This window comes from Drosophila miranda, chromosome XL (assembly GCF_003369915.1).
Source record: "Drosophila miranda strain MSH22 chromosome XL, D.miranda_PacBio2.1, whole genome shotgun sequence".
Taxonomy (NCBI): Eukaryota; Metazoa; Arthropoda; class Insecta; order Diptera; family Drosophilidae; genus Drosophila; species Drosophila miranda.
The window spans coordinates 1,857,497-1,882,438 of NC_046673.1; the positions used below are offsets into that span (position 1 = coordinate 1,857,497).

Genomic DNA, 24,942 nt, shown 5'->3' on the forward strand with positions numbered 1-24,942 from the left:
GAAAACTAAAAACGCAGAATCATAGATAATGATCATATTTATCAGATTGCTGAATCTGGATCAGATCAGATCAGACTGATTTTCTGTCTCTCTCGCACGCACTCTTTGTCGTGTCGTTTAATATTAGCGGCGTCTGCCCGATGAGAGCCATACTGACTAAGTATCGGGTATAAATGTAGAGTTGCGGTGTCCGCAGCAACTCACAACGATCCCCTTCGTTTTCTTTAAAAACATGACCACTGTCCCACATTTGCTGCACTTTACTGTAATTTCAAGTAGCTTTAAATGCCTTCTCTCTGAGAGAAGCGTGCTTACTCTCTCAACTTTGCGAAAGAAGAGCGAAGTGCAGCACCAACAAAAATAGCACTAGTAACTGTTTTACGTAAAAGCTTTACTTTTCTGAGCTTTTCGATATTTTATGTTCTCGATTGCAATGAAAATCAGTGTTAAGTGTTCGTTGTTACAAGTTCAACAACAAAATTTTGGAACTGGAATCGTGGAAAGCACGGCATTGAAGAGCAGAGGAAAGTTATCAAAAAGCCAATTTTAGGTGGGGCAACTAGTTGGCTGCTCAAATAAAAGGATAAGAAATGCCTTGAAATATCTTTTGAAGCCCCAACAACGCGGAAGAAAGGCCGCAATGGCCGTCCATTATTGATAAAGCGAATGGTTCGTGAGAGCAGGAAGGACCCTTTTAAGCCGGCTACAGAGCTTAAAAATGATCTCAAAATATCGGCAAGTCAGTACAGTAAGAGCATAATTGATAGATAATAAATTGAGTGTTTATAGCCCACGAAAAGTTCCACTTTTGTCGGTGAAGCATGTGGAAAAACGAATGATGTATGCAAAACAGCACCTGAAATGGCCAAAGGAATAATGGAGGAACATACTGTGGTCCGAGGAAAGTAAAATTGTTTTGTTTGGAGAAATAGGGTGTCGGTTGTATGTACGAAGACCACCAAATACTGAATAACACCCCAGGTTCACGTGTCAAACCATTAAACATGGAGGGACAAGCATCATGGTATGGGCATGCTTTTCTTACTATGGAGTGAGTCCAATATATTGGATAAAGTCCATAATGGATCAGCATATCTATATCGAAATACTCGAAACAGTAATGCTGCCATATGCGGAGTTCTTTAAACCCAAATTAAATAACATATTTCAATAAAAATGTTGGACAACTTCTTTGTATTTTATAGTTTTTACATTTTTTTCTAAATCAGTGATAATATTGTAGGTGCCCAAATTTCTAATTAAATCCTTTTTATACCCGATACTCAAAATGAGTATTGGGGTATATTAGATTTGTGGTAAAAGTGGATGTGTGTAACGTCCAGAAGGAATCGTTTCCGACCCCATAAAGTATATATATTCTTGATCAGCATCAATAGCCGAGTCGATTGAGCCCTGTCTGTCTGTCCGTCTGTCCGTCCGTCCGTCTTTCCGTCTGTCCGTCCCCTTCAGCGCCTAGTGCTCAAAGACTATAAGAGCTAGAGCAACGATGTTTTGGATCCAGACTTCTGTGATATGTCACTGCTACAAAAATATTTCAAAACTTCGCCCCGCCCACTTCCGCCCCCACAAAGGACGAAAATCTGTGGCATCCACATTTTTAAAGATACGATAAAACCAAAAACGCAGAATCGTAGAGGATGACTATATGTTTTAGAATGTAAGATCTCAGCCAGATCGTATAATTATTATAGCCAGAATCAAGAAAACAATTTCATTCTTTCTCGCTCTGTCTCTCTCTAACACACAGGTTTCATGGTCGGCTTTGCCAATTGCAAAATATGAGTTCAAGGATCTCAGAACCTATAAGAGCCAGAGCAACCAAATTTGGTATCCACACTCCTGTGATATCGGACCTTGACCGTTTTGTGTCCAAATTTCGCCACACCCCCTTCCGCCCCCGCAAAGGACGAAAATCTGGAGCATCCACAAATCTCAGAGACTATTAAGGCTAGAGTAACCAAATTTGGTATCCGCACTTCTGTTAGATCTCACTATAAAACGTATATCTCAGAATTTCGCCCCACCCCCTTCCGCCCCCACAAAAGACAAAAATCTGTTGCATCCACAATATTGCACATTCGAGAAAACTAAAAACGCAGAATCATAGATAACGACCATATCTATCAGATTGCTGAATCTGGACCAGATCAGATAATTTTTATAGCCAAAAGGAACAAATCAATTTTCACTGGCTACGCAGCGCCCTACGTCACGCTCAGACTGATTTTCTGTCTCTCTCGCACGCACTCTTTGTCGTGTCGTTTAATATTAGCGGCGTCTGCCGGAGGAGAGCCATACTGACTTAGTATCGGGTATAACCGTAGAGTTGCGGTGTCCGCAGCAACTCACAACGTTCCCCCTCGTTTATACTACGGTTGCGTTACTGGAAGGTGAGTTAAGGTAATTTTGTTTTATTTTCGAACAAGGAGGTTGTAGAGCTTCTTCGATGGTGCGCGCGTTCATCCGCGTGCATGTGGTTTACTTTTGTAGTGAATCACAGATAACACCTGTTTTTGAACATTTAAGAATTGTGGCATTATCATTGTGTTGTCTTCATTTTTTACTGTATCCGGCATTGAAACTGTTCAATAGTAAAATTCGAAATTTTTTTCTGCATTCGTTTTTTATAAATTATATTTGTTTTCGGCGAGCTCGGCGAAAACATGGCCAGGCGGTGGACAGCTTTTATCGGGGGTCTTTAATTTCTGGAATTGACTGCCTGTAGTCAACCAGCATCGCTTTAAAAGTGGCCAACACTTGCTCCATCATTTGGGGCTTAAAATATCTCCTAATATTTGATCTCCTTAAAAGACTCCTAAAAAAGACCTGCATAATGCGCTGTTGACGGCTCAAAAAACTTTTTTCTAGCGAATTTAAAGTTATAGATTTACGTGTGGACATATCTGAATCGATATCATCAAATTGGCAATGCTTCTTTAATTTTTCATACAAGAGGACGGCAATGTGAAAAATTGGCTCTTTATCAACACTTATGTACCTGCGCTAAGCATTCTTCAAAGGGCTTTACTGACTTTGTTGATCTTGTTGGTCTCCTCGAAGCTCCAAATATAGGACATAGCGCCGCGAAGAGCCAAGTTCAACAAATTGGTGAGTACTTTGGTTAGCCAAAGTGAAACCAAGAATGCTGCTCACTGACGTACTGGAAGGTGCCAAAGTAAACGAGCACGACAATCAACGGAAAAAGGAACAGCATAAAAGTGACGAAGACCAGGAGGCAGGTATAGGCGGTCTTCAGCATCCCGGGTAGTGTCTGCACCCGAATATCCTTCAGAAGATCCACCAACGGCTGCATATAGTACACCAGGAGAGCAATCATCGAGGCCTTCTTCCACTGCAGATTGAATGCGGGGAATCAGACCTTCTTTTCGGACTTACTATTTTACGCTTGTGCAGCGGGTTTCTCCAGGTCTTTGACATGTTCCTACTTTTGAACGTGGAATTTTATATATATTTTATAAATATATATTTTAGGTTGATCAATTTTTAACTGATATGTATGTATCATGAGTAGATACATGATTCGGAGCTGGCAAGATCCAACACACAACATCATTCACTTGTGTTATACAAGAACTCAGACAAATTTGGCTAAAAAAGTACAACAAATTGTGCATACTTACACGAATGAATGTGCAAGAAGCTATCCTCCTCTAAGGAGCCTTCTAGTGGCTCCTGAAGGCTCCTTTTACTCTTTTCCTTCCCTTTTCTTTTCATTTATCTTAAGCTGTACAAATTGGATCTACATGGAAACTATACATATTTTCTGACATCCAAACCAAATTAATTTGTGGACAGAAAAATATACATTTGCCGGATAGTTTTATTTGCTTGGCCCAACAACAACAACAAGTACAATTAAGATTAAAGAATTCAATAACGTTTACGTTTACGCGCCAGAGAAATATTTAGCTTATAGTGAGGCTGCGAGTGCAAATGCGAGTGCAAAGAGTTGAGAGCTAAGGGTTCCTCCTAGACGAGGTCGAGGGTTGCTCGTTATCGTCGCGGTCATTGCGATCGGCATCGCCTCCTGCATCGGTCCCAGCATCGATATCGGCACCGACAGCGACCTCGGTATCGGTTTCGAACTCGGTGTCGCTGCAATCGAACGAAAGATTAGCGGGAGCGTTAGCCGGCAGCAGCAGGAACTCGTTGAACAAAAAGTCCGCGTCCATGGACTGAGTCTTAGGGTGATAGCCCCGCACAATGCCTCGCTTGGGCGGTTCTATGAACCGCTCTTTCACGATCAACGCCCCCGGTCGAGGAGATGGTGATGGTGATGGCGAGGGGGATGCCGAGGCTGAGTGGCAGGCGGATAGTGCACTGGGCAGTCGCCCAAAGTGCCCTGTTCCACCTCCCCGTAGCCGATCCCGGTTTGTTCCTGCTGCTGCTGCTGGTCCTGCTCCAGCTCCGGCTGCGGCTCCTTTCTGGTGCTGCGGTGATCCACTGGTGCTCTTTAGGTTGATACAACTCTGGGTGTGGGACACGTTTGCATAGTCGCCCGTGGCCTGCATAGGTGCGCGCTTCAAGGTGTTGCTCTCGAAGGGAAAGTTCGAGTTGGAGGTGGACTGAGTGAGGTTCTCAAACTTTCGCAGCCGGGCATCCTGGCGCAGCTGCTGGGCGGCAGCCGGCAGATTGATGGAGGCGTGCAGTGCCGCTCCGTCCTTGTCCGGCTGCCCTGTGCCCTCGAAGACGCTGATCTGCTTCTGGATGCGCGGTGAGACTGGATCGTGAGAACGGCGCACAGGAGGACGAGTGTGTTCCGGCGACGGCTGCTGGATGTGGACGGGCAGGGAGAAACCGAAGCGGGGATCATCGCTAGCCACGTCCGGCGGAGCCTCGGCGTGACTGGGACAGCAGTGGCAAATCGCCAGATTGGGCTCCCCATCAGGTGGCAGTGATGGAGTAGTGGCTGCCGAAAGGGTGGCATCCTCGTCATCCTCGAAGCCCTGAGGAGATTTGAAACCCAATTAGAAGAGTACAGTGGAAAAGAATAACATACTCACATCCATGGAGAGCGTCATGGAGCCCCTGTTTGCCACCATGCTCAGGTCAAGGTCATTGCCGAAGCTCAGGGGGGTGAGGCAGTTGATGGCGTTATCCGGCTCCCCGCAGGCGACGAAGAAGAGACCTTCTCCGGACATGCTCATCCCCACGCCACTCAAGGGAGGGTGGCATTCTGTGAGGCTGTGCGTCTGTCCACTTACATTCAGGTAGATATCTGGCGTTTGTCCCTCAAGTTCCGCAAATGGCGTGATGGGAGCGGAAAAGTGATCGCTGTGGAATGGGAAATCTTTATTAATGGAGGAGGGACGTGGAGCAACCTCATTCTCACAATAACAGCTGCTTCAGCTCTGGTTCGGATTGTGGTTCCTCATCCGCCACGGCTGCCTGGAGGCTCTCCTGCTGCTGCTGCCAGATTTCTTTTGTGGGTTGGCCAAATGGTTAAAGTTTTAAATTCAACCGTTAACATATTAAGCGGAATCGAAAGGGTTTAAAGATGATACAAAAACAAGTCATGAATGGGCGAATCGAATGCGGAATGAGCGATTGAAAAGTGAAAGTGAAGTGAGGTTAAAATTAAAAATAAAAGAGCTAGGAAAGAAAGAATAAGCAAGTGAAGAATGAGTGACGAGTGAGAAATGGTTGCGAGATAAAAGTAACAAGCGAGTAGGCGAGTTATCAAAGAGCGAGTGGAGAAAAGAAAATGGAGAAGGGACAATGGGCACAGGGAATAAATGTAAGGAAATTAAGAGTGATCAAAAAGCGAGTGAGAAATTTTTGATTGAAAAGCGATTCTTCGATTCAATTCATGATGAATTTATGATCTATATATTATCGATCGAAAAGTGTTTACTTCTCGCCATTTTTATTCCAATGTTGAGCAAAAGACTTAAAAATTAATTGAAATTAAATCACAAATGACACAAAAAATATATCTATCCGTGTATATGTATGTGCATATAGCTATGTATATTGACTCGTATTAATCGGTTATGGACATACATAGTAAAATATAGTAATATATAGAGGTAAACAAAATGTTAGCTGCATTCTCTAAATGCTTGGCTCAATTCAATCCACTGAAAATATTAAGAACAAAAAGAACGCATAAATAAATCAAATGATATTTTAAGTGCAATCAAATAAGACTAACAGACATTTGGGCATGGGTTTACAGCCCGGGAAATTCCAATTGCAAAACTCCTAGTTCCTAGTTCCCAGCTCCATTCTTTGGTACTCCGATAGGATAAACTTACACACAGGGTACAGGACGGTGTTTTAACAAACAAAATTTTAAGCTGTGGACCCCAAAGACGAAAATAGTTCAATGTACACGATTATGTATGCAAATGCGAGTGACTCAGACAGTAGAAAGGTTGCTTGATTTTGAATGAGTACTAGTCAGGCTCCAGGCAAATAAAAGATTGGATTAGCAAAATCATAGATACGTGTACATCCTTTAACACCTCAAAAAGCTATTTTGATTCTTTAAATACTATAGCTAGTGGTTTGGTACTTTGTCACACTTTCAAGCAAGAGTTTATTATACAATTTTGCGCTCTTCAACAGATAAACATTGAGGAAAACAACGAGCACAGTGCTCTGATGTCATTTTGAGCCTTTTCTTCCCCACAGACAAATACTGTTAATTAAAAAAAACTATTTTTCGCACGAAATAATTTAAAAAATTTAATTGAATCAAATGAATGTGCGCTTTAAATATTTTGAAATTTCGTCAGCTTATCCAAAAAAAAATTTCAAGCCAAAAACCTCCTGGGGTATTTTTATATAGATCTTTTATGGGATCCATTCAGGATCTTGTGCTCTTTGACTTACGCTCTTTTTTGGCGGCCAAAAAGGTTCGGCACTGCCTCCGATCATCCGCATCCTGGATTTTATTTAGCTCTTCTTTCGCCAATTCTGAGAGAAGCTTATTCTCCTGGCGTCGTTCCGAGAGCACGTTAATCGAGCCCGATTCGCTACAGCCTCCTTGGAAGGTCACACTGAGGGGCGATTGATCCACTTTCACCACCACCCCCGTCGGGGTGCTCGGGTTGTCCCCAGCGCCGACAATGCCTTGACCGACTGAAGCGGCGACATCCACATGTGCAGCGAGCGTCATTGAAGAGACGGCCGGCATAGTGCCGTGGTCGAAGACGCGCGGCGGAGAGCCCGTTGGTGTCTTGAATATCTGCGCCAGGATCATGTCCTGCAGGAAACAGTCCAGCTTGCGCAGCGACAGAGCATTGTGGAGCGTTTCGAGGGGCCGTATTGGTGGTACATCGCCAAATCCTGTACGATCCCAAGTTGGGGTTGAGATGAGAAAAAATAGCATTAAAATATCATTAACGCAGAATGGAAATCAGCCAATGACCCCTCCCCAAAATAAAAACAATAAAATAACGTAAGAACTTAAAATGAAGGTAAGTTCGCCGCAGTGAAGGATTCTCTGCGGAACAAACAGAAAAAAGAAGATAACCGAAAGACATCCAATTAGAGGACTTTAAAGGGTGGGAGATAGAGGATCTCGAATCGTAACGAGCTTCTAGAGATTTTCGCCAATAGATATTTTCCGTTAAGAATTTAAACCAAGACTTGGGTTTCCTTATAGTAAAAGAACACCTGAAGAAGTTCTACGGCATTAATAGTTAAGTTACATTCAATACTTTCCTGGTTACCTATGTACACATAAAGAAGGTTAACCACATCAATAGGCTTGGTTCAAAACTACCAAAGAATTTTCCTCATGTGTTGAATGTTAGCTTTTCAATTTACACACCCATTGGAGAAGTAATATCGATTTCTGGGATCCTTCTGGGATCCCGAATTATTCTCCTACAGAATCTTGTTAAGAAAAGGTTTATCCTCTGGTTTTTATGGCCCATAAAAAGGTTCTGTTATGTCCATCTACATAAGTACATTTACTATTTTGAACTATTTTGAATTCGCTACACTTGATATGCCTATATCACCCTTTTAGTAGTCGATTCTAAAACTTGCAGGACCTTAAATAGTTTTGATCTCTACCATCTCTATTTTGTCCAAAGTCGATGAAAATCTTGAGGGGCTTTACATAATTTTAGGGTTTCACTTAACTACTGATGGTGCTCCTTCAAAGGATTGAGATCTCTCTCCCTCTTAATTCAAACCCAACGTCGGTATTCTTTTGCTTACGACTATGTGTAGTACTCACCGGAAGACGAGACCGGTATCATGTCCCGCAGATTGGGGGCAGATGAGCTACCGCTTATCACTGCCGTGCTGAAAAGGCTATTCGCGCTGGTGGCCATCTTTTTGCTAAAACCACCGAAACCCAACATTTTCATATAGGACATCTGGCCGGCAATACTGTGTCTTTGGCGACGCGATGATGTTGACGAGTTGGCCGATGAGGCCGAGGCCGAGGCCGATACCGACACCGAAACTGTGCTATCTGTGGCGATGGTATTGGTACAACAAGACGGGGTGGTCGTGGTAGTTGTTGTGTTTGTATCAGTGTTGGTAGTGGTGTTGTTATTGGTATTGGTGTTAGTGTCATTATGTTGAATGATCGGTTGATTGATGATTGGTGTGATTGTTGTTGAAGTTGATATTGGTATTGGTAGAATTGTTGTTGTCGTTGGTATTGGTGAGATTGCGTATTCATGTTGGTGTTGGTGTTGGTGTGCGTCAGAGGAGGAAGGATCGATCGATTTGAATTGGTTAGTAAATGTTTGATTAGAAGACATTGTTGCTGTATTATTATTGAAAAAAGTTGCTATTGTTGTTGTTGTTCTGTTTGTTGTTGTTGTTATAGCTAGAGTTGGTGTAATTGTCGGTGTAGTTATTGGTTTAAGTTCTGTTCGGCTTGCTGTGGCAGTAACAAGCAAAGTGGGCAGATTGTAGACCACCAGAGGCTGTGGCTGTATCTGTGGCTGTTGTTCTGACGGTCTTTCATTGGGTACAATAGTGGTTTGATTTTGTGGTTCGGGATCGGGTGTGGGTGTGGGTGTTGGATTCAGATTGGGACTGACATTCTCGGCTATGGATTCGAAGCAGCTCACAAAACACCCGCCAGGCGGAGCTGGCACCGAGCAGGCCAAAAAGCGAAGGGGATTCTCCTGGAGAACTGGCGCCGAGCTGGGCAACACCGAGAGCTGGCCACACGAGTGGCTGGTGGCCCTGCGGTGGCCAGAACTGGAGGCAGCACTAGCGGCAGCTGGTGCCTTTGAATGGGTCGCGTCCATGTCCTTGCACAGCCTCAGTGTAGAGGCGGTGGGCGAGGTGGTGGCATGGCTCATGGGCGAGAGAGCTGCCAGAGCAGGAAGTCGCCGCCCGTATGGGACGGTCATCAGGCAAGCCGGAGCCGAGCTGGAGAGCTGGAAGTCATCGTCGAAGCTGCTGCCACCGACTTCGATGGCATCTGCTCGCTCGGTGCCCGTCGCCGGGCTGTGTGCCACCTCGGTGCTGCCCACAGCCTGGCCGAGATCCATCAGACTCTTTGAGTGTGAGTGGGCCTGGGAATGGAGCGCCAGGGGCGAAGAGCTGGTGCAATTGCAGCTAAGCGGTCGTTCGTTTGTGGCCAGCGGCGAGATCTGGGGCAGGTGCTGCAGGTGCTGGGGCACTTCGCGACCCGCCTTCAGGTCATCCGGCTCATCGCAGCTCTCCATGCGGCGCATGGTCAGTACGTGGAGTCGCTTGTGCGAAGCCGGGCCGCACTGGGGTGTACCCGGGTTCAAAGAGAAATCAATGTCAGACAGGGGAAGCTCGTTCGTGGACGAGTCGATCTTAAAAAAGGACAGACTGTCCGTGACGCGTATCTGGAAGGCCGTGCGATTGCCCCCCTTGGAAGCCCCTTCTCCGGTGCCGACCCGGGCATGGTCTATCTCTCCGAAGCTCGAGTAAGGAGCTGCGATATTTTGGGGTGGTTGTGGGCGCAAAGCGTGTCGGTGGATAATGAAGGGTTAGTACGGATGATAGGGTTCCGTCGGTCAAGAGTCAGCCCCGTGTCAGAGTGGGTGTGTGTCGGTGTTTTGGAGTATCGTAGTATCGGAGTATTGTTGTGGGTGTACAAATAGAAAAGTCATTAGCCGGTATACTCAACAAATTGGAGGACGAATAGAGAAAACGCTTAATCAAGGTTCATAAAAAGCAAGAAAAAGAATTCGAAAACAAAAACATAAACAAAAAAAGGAGCAACTAGAAAGTTCGGCTTGCCGAATGGAAAATGCTCTTGCAGGCAGTATCCTCTAAATTTCTCCTAAATCTGTTTTAATGATGAACCAAGCTCATCCTGAAGTAGTCCAAGTCTCCTCAAATACATCCCAATGATTAACATTTTTATTAGTTGCTGCCTACATCTTCTCGAATTGTAAAGAAGATATTTTGAAATTTTCTGGTTGATATGTGTAGATCCTCGCAGATTGTTTTCTTTGAAACTTCCATATGAGCGGACGTATCTAGAGTTTGCCGTACGACGGATGGATACATTCGTACTTCAATGATCATGGAATAGACCCCTTCTTGCAAGAACATTTAAAAAGCTCTAAGCTTTCAAGCTTTGGCTGCAACAGCTGTCAGGCAGCATTCGGGCGGCTCGCGGCGGATTAGGAAAAGCTTGTGTTCTTTTTTAGTATTGAGGCGAGTCCGGTTAGGTCTTTGTGTACGCGTGTGTGGGTGATTCGGCGTGTCTGCGTGTGTTAGGATTCGGATTGTTCTGGGTCTGTTGGCTGGCTTTGGCGGTACGGGTTAAAGGTTATGGGTTACGGGCTCTGCAAACAACAACAACGAGCAACGAACAGACACAGTCACAGACAATAACTTTACAAGAGTTGACAAGTTTTCTTTTCTTTTCTTTTCTTTTTCTTCATTTCAATTTTTCGCTTTTCATGCACGAAGACCAAGGCAGACAAGGTTGGTACAGGGGAAGACAGACAAATAACCAGGAACAGAGGGAAACAGGGGTTATGTACACAAAGAAAGTTAGAGAAGGATACAAACAGAGATATAGAGCAGGAGCAGGGGTAAGAAAAAGTGTGACCCTTCTGCAGCTGGAGCCCGGCAAAAGCTTCCCAACATAGTTCCACTTCTTTCGAATTTTGTATTTGGACGAAAGGAAATGCTTCGGAGGCATTTCCCGAGGCCCAGCTGTCTGCGGGGGCTGATTTTAGTTGTGGTTGCGGTTGTGGTGAGGGCGAGGACGAGGGCGAGGTCAACGCCGCGCCAGATTGACCAGAGTGGCTGTGTGCCTGAGACAGTGTGACCAGCATTGCCAAGTACACGGGATTCCGCGGCCAGATGCTTATAGATTTTCCGTTTTTCTCATGTGGAAAGTAGAGAACGAGCGAAAGAGAGCGAGATTGAGATTGAGAGCGAGATAGAGTGAGAGTGAGATTGAGAGTGAGATTGCGATTGCGATTGAGATTGGGAGAGAGGGCGAGATGTGTGTGTGTGGGTGTGGATGTGGATGTGTGAGCATGTCTCATATGTCACCTCATCGATCGTCCACACTATATGTATATCATCGACACAACGTTGAAACAGAAAAAGTGAAAACCAAAAATGTTGGGCACAGCTCGTGGGAGAAGTCTAAAAAAAGGCATGAAACTTCCTTCGAAACTTTCCGTCACTTCTACATTCCAAAATACATGTTGATAAATTATGAAACTAAAAATTTTTCGTTTACCATTCCAAAAAGAGAGATAGCGCTATATTATCTAAAGATACTTGGAAAAATGGGAGTCAATTCAATACAGATACAGATACAATCGGGCGGAGAGGCAACGAATAACGTAATCAAATAAATATTTTATAAAAACTTTGGAAGGGCTCTGGGTTGAAGGGTTCTTGGTTCTGGGTTCTGGGTTCTGGGAGCGTGATCTCTGGGAAGTTTTAGGGATTTCTCTCTTGGGTTAAGGCTTGGTTGGGGGATCGGTTCTCTTTCGGCATCATGTAGCTGGCAGTGCGGAAAGGAAACCATGAAACGCAGGCATAAAACAAAAAGGAACGGAACCGCATGCTTGAGCCGAAATTAAAACACCACAAAATATGGAAAGAAATGAAACACATTTTAACTTTTGTAAGTGCAAAGGGAAGCGCAGCTTCGGAACAGCCGAAGATGGTATAACCTGGTAGGAAGATCATTTGGAAACCCATCAAAACTAATCCCCAACTTATGCTATTTTCCTTGAATATGTTATTAACAAAGCTTGTTCGGACGATAAAAGATTTTGGAAGTTATACCCAAAAAAAAAAACTATAAATATGTAAATGATCCGCGATCAGCGACTGATATGGGTAGATGGGTTGATCATTGATAGATAGTGTGGAGTGATTCATGAAAGGATAGATGCCCGGACTGATATTGAAGTTGTCTGAGAGGTGGTTGTACTGATAGCCTCACCAATTTACAGATGAAGCGATATTGGATCCAATACTCTTCAATGTTCACAGTTTATTATGTTTTTTCACTGGCAGACAAGAAATGGATGACAAGAACACTCTGGATGATTTATTTAGGTGTTGTCCCTCCTATTTGCGTTCCCCCAGTGAGTCTCCCCAGACTTCTGCGTATACATATGTACATATGTATATCCTTCCAATTAACCCTTGCCATCTTCCACCAGTTAAAGTCCCCTTCCAGGTTATAGCTAAGCAGCGAGATGGAAACCGTATCAGTGTGAAAACTTCAAATGGCCAATCGGTGATGAAGTGTTACTTAAGCTATGTTAAGGGGAAGCCGGGAAACGGAAACAGATACGCAAACGGAAACGGAAACGAGCACGACGTCCCCTGTTAAGTTTGAAGGAGAAGTAGTAAAAGCGCTGAGCCACAGGCTGTTGCAAGCGCTGAACACACACGCGCTCACACGCGCACACACACACACACACACACACAGGCAAGAGCACTAGTCCACCCCCGATCCTCGTATACATACCCGTCTCCTTGCAACAGTTTCCGGCGGTGGGACGCTGCTCGAAGCTGCGGGATCGCGGCTCGCAGTCCGGACTCACCGTCCGCATATCGGGGCTGATGGGGCGCAATTGCTGCTGCTGCTGCTGCTGCTGTTGCTGTTGCTGTTGCTGTTGCTGCTGATGGGAGAGCTGGTGCTGCTGGGAGGCGAGCTCCTCGTTGAGCCGCTTCGCCAGATCCATCGCCTCGTGCCCGCTTACCGTGTGGTGCGAGCCGATAGGAATGGGCTTCGACTTGAGATGTTTGGTGCGCAGCTCCAGCCGGTTGAAGCCGGAATTGAAAATATTGCTGCTGGAGCCAGAAGCGGAGATGTGCTCCTCGCAGCTCTGCGGGAGAGCGGGGGAAAGCAGTTATTACCAATCAAAAAGGAAAGCAAGCAGCCTCGGGGTACCGTAACTTCTGTCTGATCAAATGGTTCTGCCTTTCTACAGATCAAAAAAATATCATCTTGAAACTAAATGTCCACAAGATCCTTTGCCAAAGTATCCTTAAGGATTGCAATGCTAATCATTATATGCTATGCTACTCTTATCATTTCAAATGAGTGTTCTGTGTGCGTACTCCGCAGATTTCTATTACAGACAGTACAGATTTGATGAGAACATTTGCCGAGCTAAGCAAAACACCCAGAAGTATGTCTGTCCATATACTATGAACGGATTAACGGACGCGCGGACTCATGATCAGATGCAGAGATGAACAGTAGGGTCACACAAAGTCTGTTCAGATGCTCAGAGGCTTGCTTCAGGTATTCACTGAATGTGTATAAGATTCTAGGGAAGAGATACTGGACTAACCCCTGCCTTTTTGGTGTTCTGCTCCTCCCCGGAGTTGTCGTTCTCCTCCTCGATTCGGGCAGGATTCGCCTCGTCCGAGGACTGCAGGCTCACGTTGCAGGCATTGTCGCCGTGGGAGTGGGGCCGGAACCCGGGCCCTGGCGGCAGGTTCTTTTGGACGCAACAGTTGACGCCCGGACTAAAGTGGAGCTCGACGTGGAAGCGCTCCTCGGAGGTGGGATCCTTGGTGGGATCCTCGTACAGCATGATGACGATCTGGGACATGTAATTCAGCTCGGACACCATGGAGATGTAGTCCATGGCGCGGCGCCACTGCTCGTCGGTGACCACGTTAAGAAGGCCACCGTACCGGAGTACGGTGAGCAGGGAGTGGACATGGGACTCGCTGGTGAAGTACAGCCGGGTGCGGACGTGGCGCTGGGGACTGGCCACGCCGTGGCTGTAGTGTGGGTTCAGACGGTTCATGAACTCGTCCTCGACCTCATCGATGTTCCGCTGCAGATCACCTTTGATCTTGCGCAGCAGCGGCGAGCAGATACCCTGCCCAATGGCCAGCTTCTCCTGTGGCGTCAGACCGTACTCCTGCGGTATGACAATGTCGGCCAGGTTCTTGGCATAGATATAGAGCTCTTCGGCCTGGTCGTACTGCAGCGTGTGCTGGTTGTGCTGCAGATCATATTTGATGCAGTCGTAGATGTCTGGTATCTTGGAGATGTCAAAGAGCTTTGATTTCGTACTGAAGTCCTTCTCGATCTTCTCCCAGCGGCACCGCATCAGGTCCCAGGTTTCGCCATGGTACAGTATGGCGTCCTTGGTCTTGGGATCGTCTTTCTTAATGCTGATTATGTGCAGCAGCTCGCGGATCAGCAGGTGCACATGGTGACAGCAGTCCACGGGATTCTTCACAAAGTCCAGGGCCTGAGTAATCGATTTGCTGTTGCACGGATTGATATGCTCGCGATCCTCCTTTGTAAACTCGCGATCGTTTTGCATTAGCTCGTGTAGGCGACCCTTGGCCCTGTTGGCGTAGAGGATACAGGATTAGAATACATTGCTCGTAGATTGTTCAAATGAGGGAGAGATCATTAGGCGATCGAGCAATGACAAACATAACATCAGACAGAATAGCGACAGACTATAAAGAACCTTCCGAATTGTAGAAATGACCTGAAAGATCACTCAGAGACTGCCTATCCATCAGAGCGAAAAGATGATGATCGCGTTGCATTGCGAATCCAGAAATCCAGTTTCAAGCCTTCATAACAGCATATTACGAATGAAAATTGAATGCTCACCGATTTTGATATTTACTGGAGTCGCAATCGTTGTCCAACAGCCCATTCGTGTTGGCGCTCTTAACCATCTGCACCAGAATGGGAGTCAGCTCTCCCTCGAGGGCCAGCAGACCCTTGGCAAAGGCAGCCGCCGTCATCTGGACACGACCCTCGTCCGAGGCATAGATCTTCAGGTCATGCCGAAAGGTGGAGTGCAGGCTGGAAAGGAATTTTCGATTTAATGAGCGAACAAATGGAGGACAGGACGAATATGTGTACCGTAGTAGACCCAATCCCTGGGTGCCCGAGTAATCGGATCGTCCCTGACCTCCTGGATACATGCAGCGGAAAATACGGCCCAGTTCCTCGGCCTGGATGCGTCCGGCCGGCGTTAGCTCGCCACCCCACTTGAGGATGAGTACCAGGGACGGTTCTGCAGGGGATTCCGCTGGAAGATTGGCTTCGCCGGGCTTCAGCACAAGACCGCGTTTAGGATTGGGGACTACAAGAGACTTACTGTCGTCGGAGCTGGATCCGCGGGGTCGTCCCTTGGGCTGGTACTTCATCTGCACCTTTCGATTGATGCCCGAGAAGTGGCCGTACATCTCCAGGACGTTCTTCAGCTGCTCCAGCTTGCTCTCCTTCTCCTCGATTTCCGCGTGGGCCTTGGTGTGTATCTCGCTGAGCAAGAAGCGGGCTATGTCGAGGATCTCCTGCAGCTGCTTGGGCCGCTTCAGCTTCACATGGCCCAGCTTGTAGCCATCGTACTTCTCGAAAATCTCAAAGAACCTGGGCAACGAACCGGCAGACAGATCAGATTCAGTGACATGTGTTTGCATGCAGAAGGAGGGCTGTATAGTACTCACTTTGGATGCCGCACTTCGACCTTCATCTTTTGCTTGGGCGTGCGATCCCCATGCCGGATCACGGCCACCACGCAACGCAGCTCCATCATCTTGCCAAAGGTGGTGGGGACGATGGGCGGATCATCCAGTTGGAAGGGCACCGACCAGGGAATGTGCAGCGTGGGCGTCAGTTCCCTGAGGATCATATTGCCCAGTATCTTGGCGCAGTCATCGTAGTATTTGTTTGAGTTCTTCACGAAACTGAAGCCGTTCACATCGCACACGTAGCTCTTGCCATTCGCCCGCAGGAGATCGAAGCCGCAGACCGTCTGCTTGAAGGCCAGACATACCTTGCGGGAAATGAGCTTCTCGGAGTGATTGAGGATCACAGGGTAGCGGATCTCCTTGCCCTCGCTGTCGCGCTCCACCTTGCCGTCTAGCGCAGGACTCTTACGGGCCTCCGCATGCGCGTAATCCGGTCCCACGGTGTAGACCTTCACGTCGGTGCCTGAAAAGTACACTAAGTTGTAAAGGTAATGCTGGATTCAGTGCGTTCGACTGGCGGCCAGTATGATGAGCTGAACTGAGCTGAACACAGCGGCGTGCGGCGAGAAGTGTGGCGGCGAGTGGCGAGTGACGAGTGGCAAGTGGAAAGTGGGAAGACGCAAGACAATGGTCAAATGAGATATGTTTGGCGGTGGCGATTTGTTAAGCTGGAGGTGGGAGGGATTAAGCTAGCCAAACAAAGCCTTTAACAAAAACAGGCATCCATATCGGGGTTAACGTGTCAGGAGAGGAGACAGGGGAATGGGGACAGGGATGTGTGATCTGGTATCTGGGATCTGGGAGCAGGAATTCAGGATCTCGGGTAGTACCTACAGCTGCATAGAGCATGGGAGCATAGAGAGCAAGTTGCATACCATCGGTGGGCATGAAGTCCTCGTAGATAAATGAGCCCGTCTTGCGCACCCGCGACTCCGGCGAATAGACACTGCTCCTACTGCCGATCTTACGAAACAAACGCTGACTTCCACCCCCCGCCGAGGTCGGGTAGTAGATGTAGATGTTGTGGTCCTCCGCCGAGACTGGCTTCTCTACGAACGGCTTATTGAAGGTGATGCCATTGACCTCCACATGGTCCTCAGATTCTATCAGCTCGTGATCTGTCAAATGGAAATGGAAAAGGCAGATATTTCAGGGTGTATATCGTCGAATGCGAAATAATCATGATGCTTACGCTTGGGATCGGGAGAGTCGCGATCGAGGACCGCATAGCGTGGTATCTCGATGCCCTCCTTCTCGAGTATGGCATAGACCCGCCGCCTGTCCTGGATGTCGTACTGCATGTGAAGGTTATTGAGAACAAACGGATTACGCAGCTGGGCGTACTCGATGGCCTTCTCCAGGGGGAATCCCTTCGAGTGGAACGAGACCAGGCAGTCACAGGTGGGCCAGTTCTGGACAGGTTCGCGCAGTATCACGTTCTCCTCGAACGTGACCAGCTTGATGAACTCGAACTCGCCGAGCCGCGTGAGGATCTCCTTCATCGGCTTCGACTGCGTCTTCTTGGCCATTGCACAGATGCCGACCATCACCTGCTTGCTGTTGCTGGAGGAGGTGCTTGTGTCGGAGTCCATGCCGTCATTGCTTTCCCCGAAGTCCGTGTCGCCCTTCGAATTTATAAAGACCCGTGTATGGATTATTGGGTTTGCCAGCTTTACTTTCCGCAGCATTTCGCAAAGGTAAAAGCAATAACAAAACAATTCAGAACTAAAAGGGTGGCGTTAGAGGTGGGGCGGGGCGGTGCGGGACGGCAGGCAAAAGCTTGGGCTTGGGCTTGGGCGCGTTGGGCGCACGGACACGGACACGGACCTGGAGGGCGTCGCGAACGTCTTAAGGATACTCATATGCGCGCCTGTAGAAACCCACTTTCCACGTTGGCTCTATGCCGTTTAAAATTTTTTTTGGGTGTACTTATTGTAGTCTGTTGTCTGTTTTTGTCTAGAGTCTAGTGTCGACACTAGAATCAAACACCTGTCGAGTCGGCTTTGAGGGTTTATTAACAGTGGACCAGTCTATGTACATAGACCGGACAGAAAACGTTTATGACCAAGGCCTCATAACTAAGACCATGGAACTATGGTCAAAAGGAGGGTATGGTCAAAGAGTATAAGGTATAGAGTATATACATATGTATATTATACACACACACAAAAGTATGTATTATTAAAACACAAAACCGAGCTTACTTTATAATTTGACATGTACATTGTACATACACAAGATGAAATACAGCTGCCCTCCTACAAACGAGTATCCAATCATTTCAGCCAGCTAATTAAATGCAAGCTTGACTTATCGGAAATTACCCGTGATTATTGACAGATTTTGTGTTGTGGTATTTCCATTAAAGGGAAATCGTACATATAGACAAATATGTACTAACAGTCTAACAAATATACCGATAGCCAATATTGGGCCATTCATTATTCTAGGAATTTCCATAGGTAGTTCATTAAGTATGGGAGACTATGTGTATAATTAACTTTCTTGTAGGAGATATGGTATTCATGAAGTTTCATCAAGCACACGCAATGTATGTTGTTCTCAGGCGTTATGTTTTGCGCCTTGAGTCGAGCATCAATGTGTCGCGTCATGTGGGAACTGATCCCAGTTCGGTGCAAGTATAAATCGGTTGTAGCAGATCGGTTTGGAGGCAGAGCCACCACCAGTTTCACCGAAATGAGCTAAACGCATAAACAGCTTTGTATTTGTAAGTGGACACTTGTACTTCACCTAAGCGGTTATTCATCAGAATTCAAATTCCGATTCAAAATGTACATAGTGCATACATAGATACATATGTAGTACATCGAATCGGTTGATATTCAAACCTTTACTTTCGTTTTTTTTTTTAATCGGTTAAGATAGAGTTTGCGTTATTCCTCCTGAAGTTTCTTCTTTATAATTTCCATAGGCAGAGACAGAAATACTCAAAAGCAATAAATACATACACTAAAATCTTAACCAAATAAACCAGTTCTGTCACCTGGAAAACATTTCAATTAGCAAATACAACACATATGTATTTCTATCGCTTTGCCCTCTCAGCCACTCATTCATTGTCGTTTTTTGTGTGGCAAGCGGCAGCCGGTAGCCGGTAAGAGGTAATGCTGGGACCTATCGAGGCCTATGAGACCTACATTCAGGCAGATGTCGCAGTAGCAGAAGTCGTCGCTCTCCCCATCGCTGCCATGACTCGGTCCATAGTCCTCGTAATCGCTGACGTTGAAGGGTCCGTATTCCCCGTCATCGTCATCCTTAGCCGTATCCTTGCCATTGTCCAGCTGCTTGGCGTGGACGCCTGCGCTTTGGCTCCTCCGCTGACACTGCAGCAAGCGATTGCGGCGCAGTCGATCCCGGACACGACCGCGTCGCTGCGCATGCGCTAAGTCCGCCCCTGTGATTGCATCCAGGCTATGACGGCGTTTGGCCCGGCGATCCTCTTGACTCAGGCCCTCGCCACCCGCCACTGGATCTGATCCGGGCAAGACGGCGGCTGTGCTTACTGCGGCGCCCGCCGCCGCTGCTGCTTCGAGTTTCTTCTTGTGGCGCTGGTGACGCGAGCGTAGCTTTTTGAGGCGCCACCAGTCCTTGAACCAGGTCCATTCCATTAGGAAACTACGAGTCGGGGTCACCACTCGAGCGGCACTCCACGACACGACACGGCACGATACGACACGGTACGGTACGGTACGTGCCCAAGCACGTAAATTCCGACACAATTCGAAGCGTTACAAGCGACGTGGGCCGGACGGGGGTCGCGAACTGTTCCGTGTACGGCAATCAACTGACGTGAGTACTCGTACAGCGGATCCGATGGAATCGTATAGAATCGGATCTGATCGTATGGTATCGGACGGATCAGAGTGGAGAGACGGTCGGGTGAGGTCCCAGAGTGCGCCAATTGGTCTGCGCCCACTCATTCGCAGAGCACAGAGAAGCACAGAGGAGCACAGCAAAGATACTCCAACAGAGAGGCGCCAGCAGCTTGCTGTCGTTGTCGCTCTCTTTGTGTAATTGTTTCGCCATACTGGAAGCGTAAGCGTGCGTCCGTCTTATCATCGTCGTCGTTGTCATTGTTGTTGTCGTTTCCATTATTGACAAAACGACTTAACGACAACTTAGCGTACACGTCCGGCCCCGACAGAGACTAAATGAACAACGAACAGTAACCAAAGCGGAAAGCGAGCAGCGGACAGCGGACGGCGGACAACGACAACGGACAAGCAGCACAAAGAAAACGGTGGAATCGTTAAGGTGCAAAGAGAAGCAAATACGATAAGAATTTCAGTGCCAGGTGATAAGAATTATAGGCGGTGGTACGCTTGGAGCAAGAGATATCCCAGCAATCCCACCGTAACAAAATTGCTCAAGTAAAGTCTACATTTGTATGTATGTGTGTGAAAAGATAATCAGGAATACAGTAAAAGGTATAGTTTCGACTCTGCCCGCCCATATAAACAAAACCTAGCCCTGAAGCTGGAAGACACAATGATACCCAGTACTCAGTCTCTATGCTTTACATATGTAAATTGTACATCCGACTAATCCTTTTCCAGCTCTTCTTGCATATTCTCCATCTCCATCTCTCTCTGTCTATGTGTCTCTGTTCCCACCAACGACGTACTATCCGGCAGTTATATCTCCATCACTACGCCGGGAAGCGTCGTGGGAGTGAGCCACTGGAAATTTGTTGCTTCATTCAGACTATGATAATGATCCGAGCGATCTTCTATAGTCTCTGGGAAATAGGCGTCAATGTCAATAGGTCAGACAGACGGACGGACAGACAGACTATAAACATACACTTTATGGGGTCGGAAACGCTTCCTTCTGGGTGTTACATACGTATACACGAACCTAAAATACCCCCATACTCTTTGAGTACCGGGTATAACCAGAGTAATTTTCATTTCATGACTAAACTCCACACCACAAGTCGTTAATGGAGGTGTCAGCCTCCAAGTTACACGAGAAATTCATCCAAAAATCGTGCCCTTACAAGGCAGAGCCCTCAGCAAAGGGGGGTCGTAGATTAGGAGAAATCCCGAAATGGATAACAATAGATCATTCGAATAAAATATTAAGTTCTATCATTCTATCATTAAGCATTCAGCATCTATAGTCAATTTATCTCTATATATGTGTGTATCTATGCAACCACACCATTTCCCAGTAACGAACTGGTACGTCTCTCTATTTGTATCTATGCAGTGCCTCTGTAGATATTTATCTACTTATCTTCATATCTTTATCTTCAGCTATACGAAAGAATCTTACCGATCTGAATCCATCTGTTTCTATTAAATACTTTTCCTTTCTTAAGATGATCCGAACAAAAGTTTTAATATATATGTACATACGTATCTGCACATAACTGACAAATCTGATCACTGTATCCTAGTAAAATGTTTATGGGCGATAAAATAAAACATGCTTGATCGATCAAACAGAGCTGAGCTTATCTTATCTGCGGTGAGCTTTCGAAGCTCTCAGTGTGCGCACTAGCAGGGGGCAGGCACCATAAGCTGAGTAGACATACGGTCCTAACGGTGTTTCCGAACTCATTCGTTTACCGGTAGATGGTGCCGCAACTTTTGCAAGTAAATGTAGTAAATGACACGAACCAATTTTGTGATTTGTTCGTTTGGGGCATGCTTTTGGGGCTTCTGCCGAAAGTCACATACAAACTTGGAGCATTTGCCGCTCATGTAGGAATACATATTTCCCATCTGCATCGAATCCGAATCGCTTGAAAAGAACTACAGAAGATTTTTGATGTGTCGAACGAGTTCACTGAATCGAATGCGTCGTCAGGTCAGTTTGGCTATAGAATTGTTGGTAAATTAAATTGTTATTTTGTATCCTTTTTGATGGTAATCAGGAACTTGGATACAATGTAATTAAAGCTTACCCCAAAAAAAGACAATCGGCAACCGGTAAGAGAACGCGTGAGAGTGGCAGAGAGCGCCTACAGCTCTGCGAAGAGGTCGGACCACAACTGGGATCTGCACTGGCCAAGAGCAGTGCAATTATCTCGCAGCCCAGAGACCCAGATCCAAACCAAAATCTAGCAAGCAAAGGCAAACAACCGAATTGAACAAATAACGAGATAATTAATTAATGCATAATAACACGAGTTAATTGGATTTCGGGGCGGCAGCCAATTGAGCAAACAATCGAAGCGCACTGAAAACAGTAGCAAATAAAAAAACTATAAAGAAAATCAAGCTTCGGGCGCCGAAGTCTAAGATACCTTTGCAGATTAGTTTTTGCAGAACGAGTACGTTTTTAAGGTTCGACTCATTTACATATCTCTAATAGCAAAAACCAAATATACGGTAATCATGGTTTTTCAGGAAAATATCACACTTCGTTTTAAACAGCTGTGTAGGTGAACAGCTAACCGGACAGCTGGTCGGATGATCTTTTTACTGCTTAATGTAAACCAAGACTTAACTAAGTAATAAACAATCCAAAATGGAACCGATACTATTGTTTGATTGGCGAACCAGGCTGTACAACCTTCAACGTGAAACAGCTGTTCCACAAAATGCTACGAAAGTCAAGAGCACACCCAAATCACTCTCAAGAATATTGAAAAGTTGGCTCCTATTATTCTAAGAGTCGCAAATGGCACACTAATTTTACAAACTAGTCGGACGGACATTCCTACTCATGGGTATCATGGGCAGTTATGATCGGTTCTTAGCGCTTTTTTGGAAATTAATTACTTCTCTGGATGGCAAGGCATCGTTATATATCCATTCATAGATACATCTGCCAGGGTATCAATATGGGATTACCAAAGGAAAGCGAAAACAAATAAACGAAATAAAACAGCCGGAAGCGGTTTAATATACAACACAAGCCCAACACAAAGACAATGTAAATGTATATCTAAAAAAATGAATAGAACATAAGAGATAATAACACTGTTACGTTTTTCACTTTTTTTTTTTTTAGTTCGAGTCCATTTTTTCATTCGCACTATTCCCATCGCTGCCCGGGCGTAAATCAATCCGTTGTCACTCATCAATGCCAAGGGCGTACCCAGGGGGAGGAAGGGGGCCAGCTGCCCCACCCCGTTCAGCATGATTATTGATAGAAAACAAATTTTCATTTAATTTTCGCTGCATATTTAAAAAATAAAATGTTTTTGCTTAATCGACTTGATATGATTTTCCGCAGCTATCCTTCTAAATAAATGTAACGTAATCATCTTACGCGTAAAAATCACGCATGGAAAAAAATCCGGCTTCCTCCCTTCGAAAAGTAATGGGTACGCCCTTGATCACTGCATTGGTAAAATTTTAGTTTGCTAAATTTTACTTGAAATTTCACTTCAAAAAAACTAAAAAATAAATACATAATAATTTCCATATTGCTCAGACGCCTGTCCCGCTATTCGGACTATGTACATATAAGTGAAATTTTGAAGTTGACTGTACATACAGATGTACATATGTATGTATGTATATGTTTGCACGATACTGTTTTAGTCTGCACTTCCTTTCAGCCAATGAAAATGTTTACCATATTCTGTAACAACTGATTCCGCCTAGTTTTACGAGGGAAACCGATGCGAAACGTGTGAATGCCAAGGTACACCGATGGCTAAAACTCGCCGGTAGAATGGCAGTCGTGCAACGCAAAGAAAATAATTCAAATCACCGGATGGGAGAACGAAGAGGAGCGAGGCTCCATCGGCAGGTCGCTGACGTCTACGTCTGTCTCTAGTGACGTGGTAGAAAGGTTGAAAGGGAGAAAGAAGCAGAGATAAAATTAACCCACAAACACACATACACACAGGGCACACACAGACGCACCACCCAAATTCGGCGTTGAATTCACATGCGTCAGCCAACGTCTCTGTCCCTGTCCCCGTCCATCCGATAGGGCTCCTGCTGTTTGCACTGACGTAGCTGCAGTTACTTCGTCTGACGTTGCTGCCGCTGGGCAGCGGCGCTGCCTTCTCCAGCCGCGGCGACGCAGGCTGCTCCTTCGGCTGCTGTTGCTGACACCTCTACAATCATTCCTTCCACCTCCGCTGCCAGCAAACTTCTCAAAGCTATTTCCCATTTTTAAAACTGTAGAGGGATGGAGAAGGATGAATTATGTTCAAGCACACCACGCACCCACGCACAACCAGATAAAGAGAGAGAGAGAGAGTGAGAGAAATGGGAAGTCAGAGGGAAAGTGGTATAGTGGGAGAGTAACCCTCCGAGAGCGAGAAAGCTTTTGACATTGACATTGACCAGTCAGCTGTTTCGTGGGAAGAAGTAGAGGAAGGTGCTGCCGCTGCTGCAACAAACTCACAAAAGTTCAGGGTCAACTTCTACATACACATATACATATGTACATAATGATGTAAAGCATTCAAAAAATAACAGTGGATATATATAATTGTATATTATTAAGATTTTAAGAAAAACCCATACATTTCCATCCTGACCCAAATAGAAGCCGACGCGATGCTGCTGCGTCTGCTGCTGCCCATTCTCAGCTGGTTGGGTAAGCTGCTGCTGTTGCGTTGGGTTTTGCGTCTGTTGTTGCTCCGGGACAGCGTGCTGCTTATAGTGGGCGGCCGCTGCTGAAGCAGCGCTGCATTGGCTCGATTGACGCAAGTCCTGGTATCCTGACTCCAACTCCGTGTAGGACATTATGATGAATTTACCGTGGATTTTGGTGTAGTGTTAGTGCGTAGGCGTTTTGGTTAGACAGGGAAAATAATGCTGCTGCTTCTGCACTACATCAGCTTTTGCGGCTTTTCTGCTGCAATGCAGAGACCAAACACACCCACGCACTCAGAATCTCTCGGAGAGCACCTTCCACGAAGACACACAATAACACAATCAAATTGGACAAGCACAGCTCGCATGCCCTAATGCACTCACTCTCACACACACACACACACACGCACTTGTCGCGTGTTAAAATGTGTTTTGTATTTTTATTAATAATCTTTTT

The 24,942-nt window shown here is 46.1% G+C and overlaps 1 protein-coding gene across 22 annotated transcripts; it reads right to left on the reverse strand.

Annotated features, from left to right (window-relative positions):
• Positions 1–3,844: 3,844 nt before the first annotated feature.
• LOC108157604 (inositol hexakisphosphate and diphosphoinositol-pentakisphosphate kinase) lies at positions 3,845–24,932 on the reverse strand. Of its 22 annotated transcripts, none has more exons than XM_017289844.2 (14): positions 24,414–24,932; positions 17,147–17,579; positions 16,830–17,072; positions 15,931–16,417; positions 15,582–15,853; positions 15,344–15,524; positions 15,086–15,283; positions 13,791–14,808; positions 12,959–13,319; positions 8,237–8,476; positions 6,880–7,335; positions 5,375–5,462; positions 5,046–5,316; positions 3,845–4,988 (listed from the first exon to the last, which is right to left on the reverse strand). In XM_017289844.2, exons 1-14 carry the CDS (start codon positions 24,633–24,635, stop codon positions 3,999–4,001), a joined length of 5,460 nt encoding a protein of 1,819 aa, XP_017145333.1. In that variant the 5' UTR covers positions 24,636–24,932; the 3' UTR covers positions 3,845–3,998. The 22 variants fall into 22 exon arrangements, with proteins under 22 accessions (XP_017145333.1, XP_017145291.1, XP_017145325.1 ...); XM_017289802.2 differs by having other exon boundaries at positions 8,237–9,931; XM_017289836.2 differs by having other exon boundaries at positions 15,931–16,429.
• Between the last annotated feature and the right edge of the window lie 10 nt (positions 24,933–24,942).

What these genes read in the sequence shown, in the direction of transcription:
- LOC108157604 (XM_017289736.2), bottom strand. Translation starts at nt 19,583, where the DNA reads ATGGAATGGACCTGGTTCAAGGACTGGTGGCGCCTCAAAAAGCTACGC. An exon ending in CGACTCTCCCGATCCCAAGC is followed by an intron (nt 17,073 to 17,146) that starts GTAAGCATCATG and finishes TCCATTTGACAG; the next exon opens with ATCACGAGCTGATAGAATCT. An exon ending in CAGGGATTGGGTCTACTACG is followed by an intron (nt 15,284 to 15,343) that starts GTACACATATTC and finishes ATTCCTTTCCAG; the next exon opens with CCTGCACTCCACCTTTCGGC.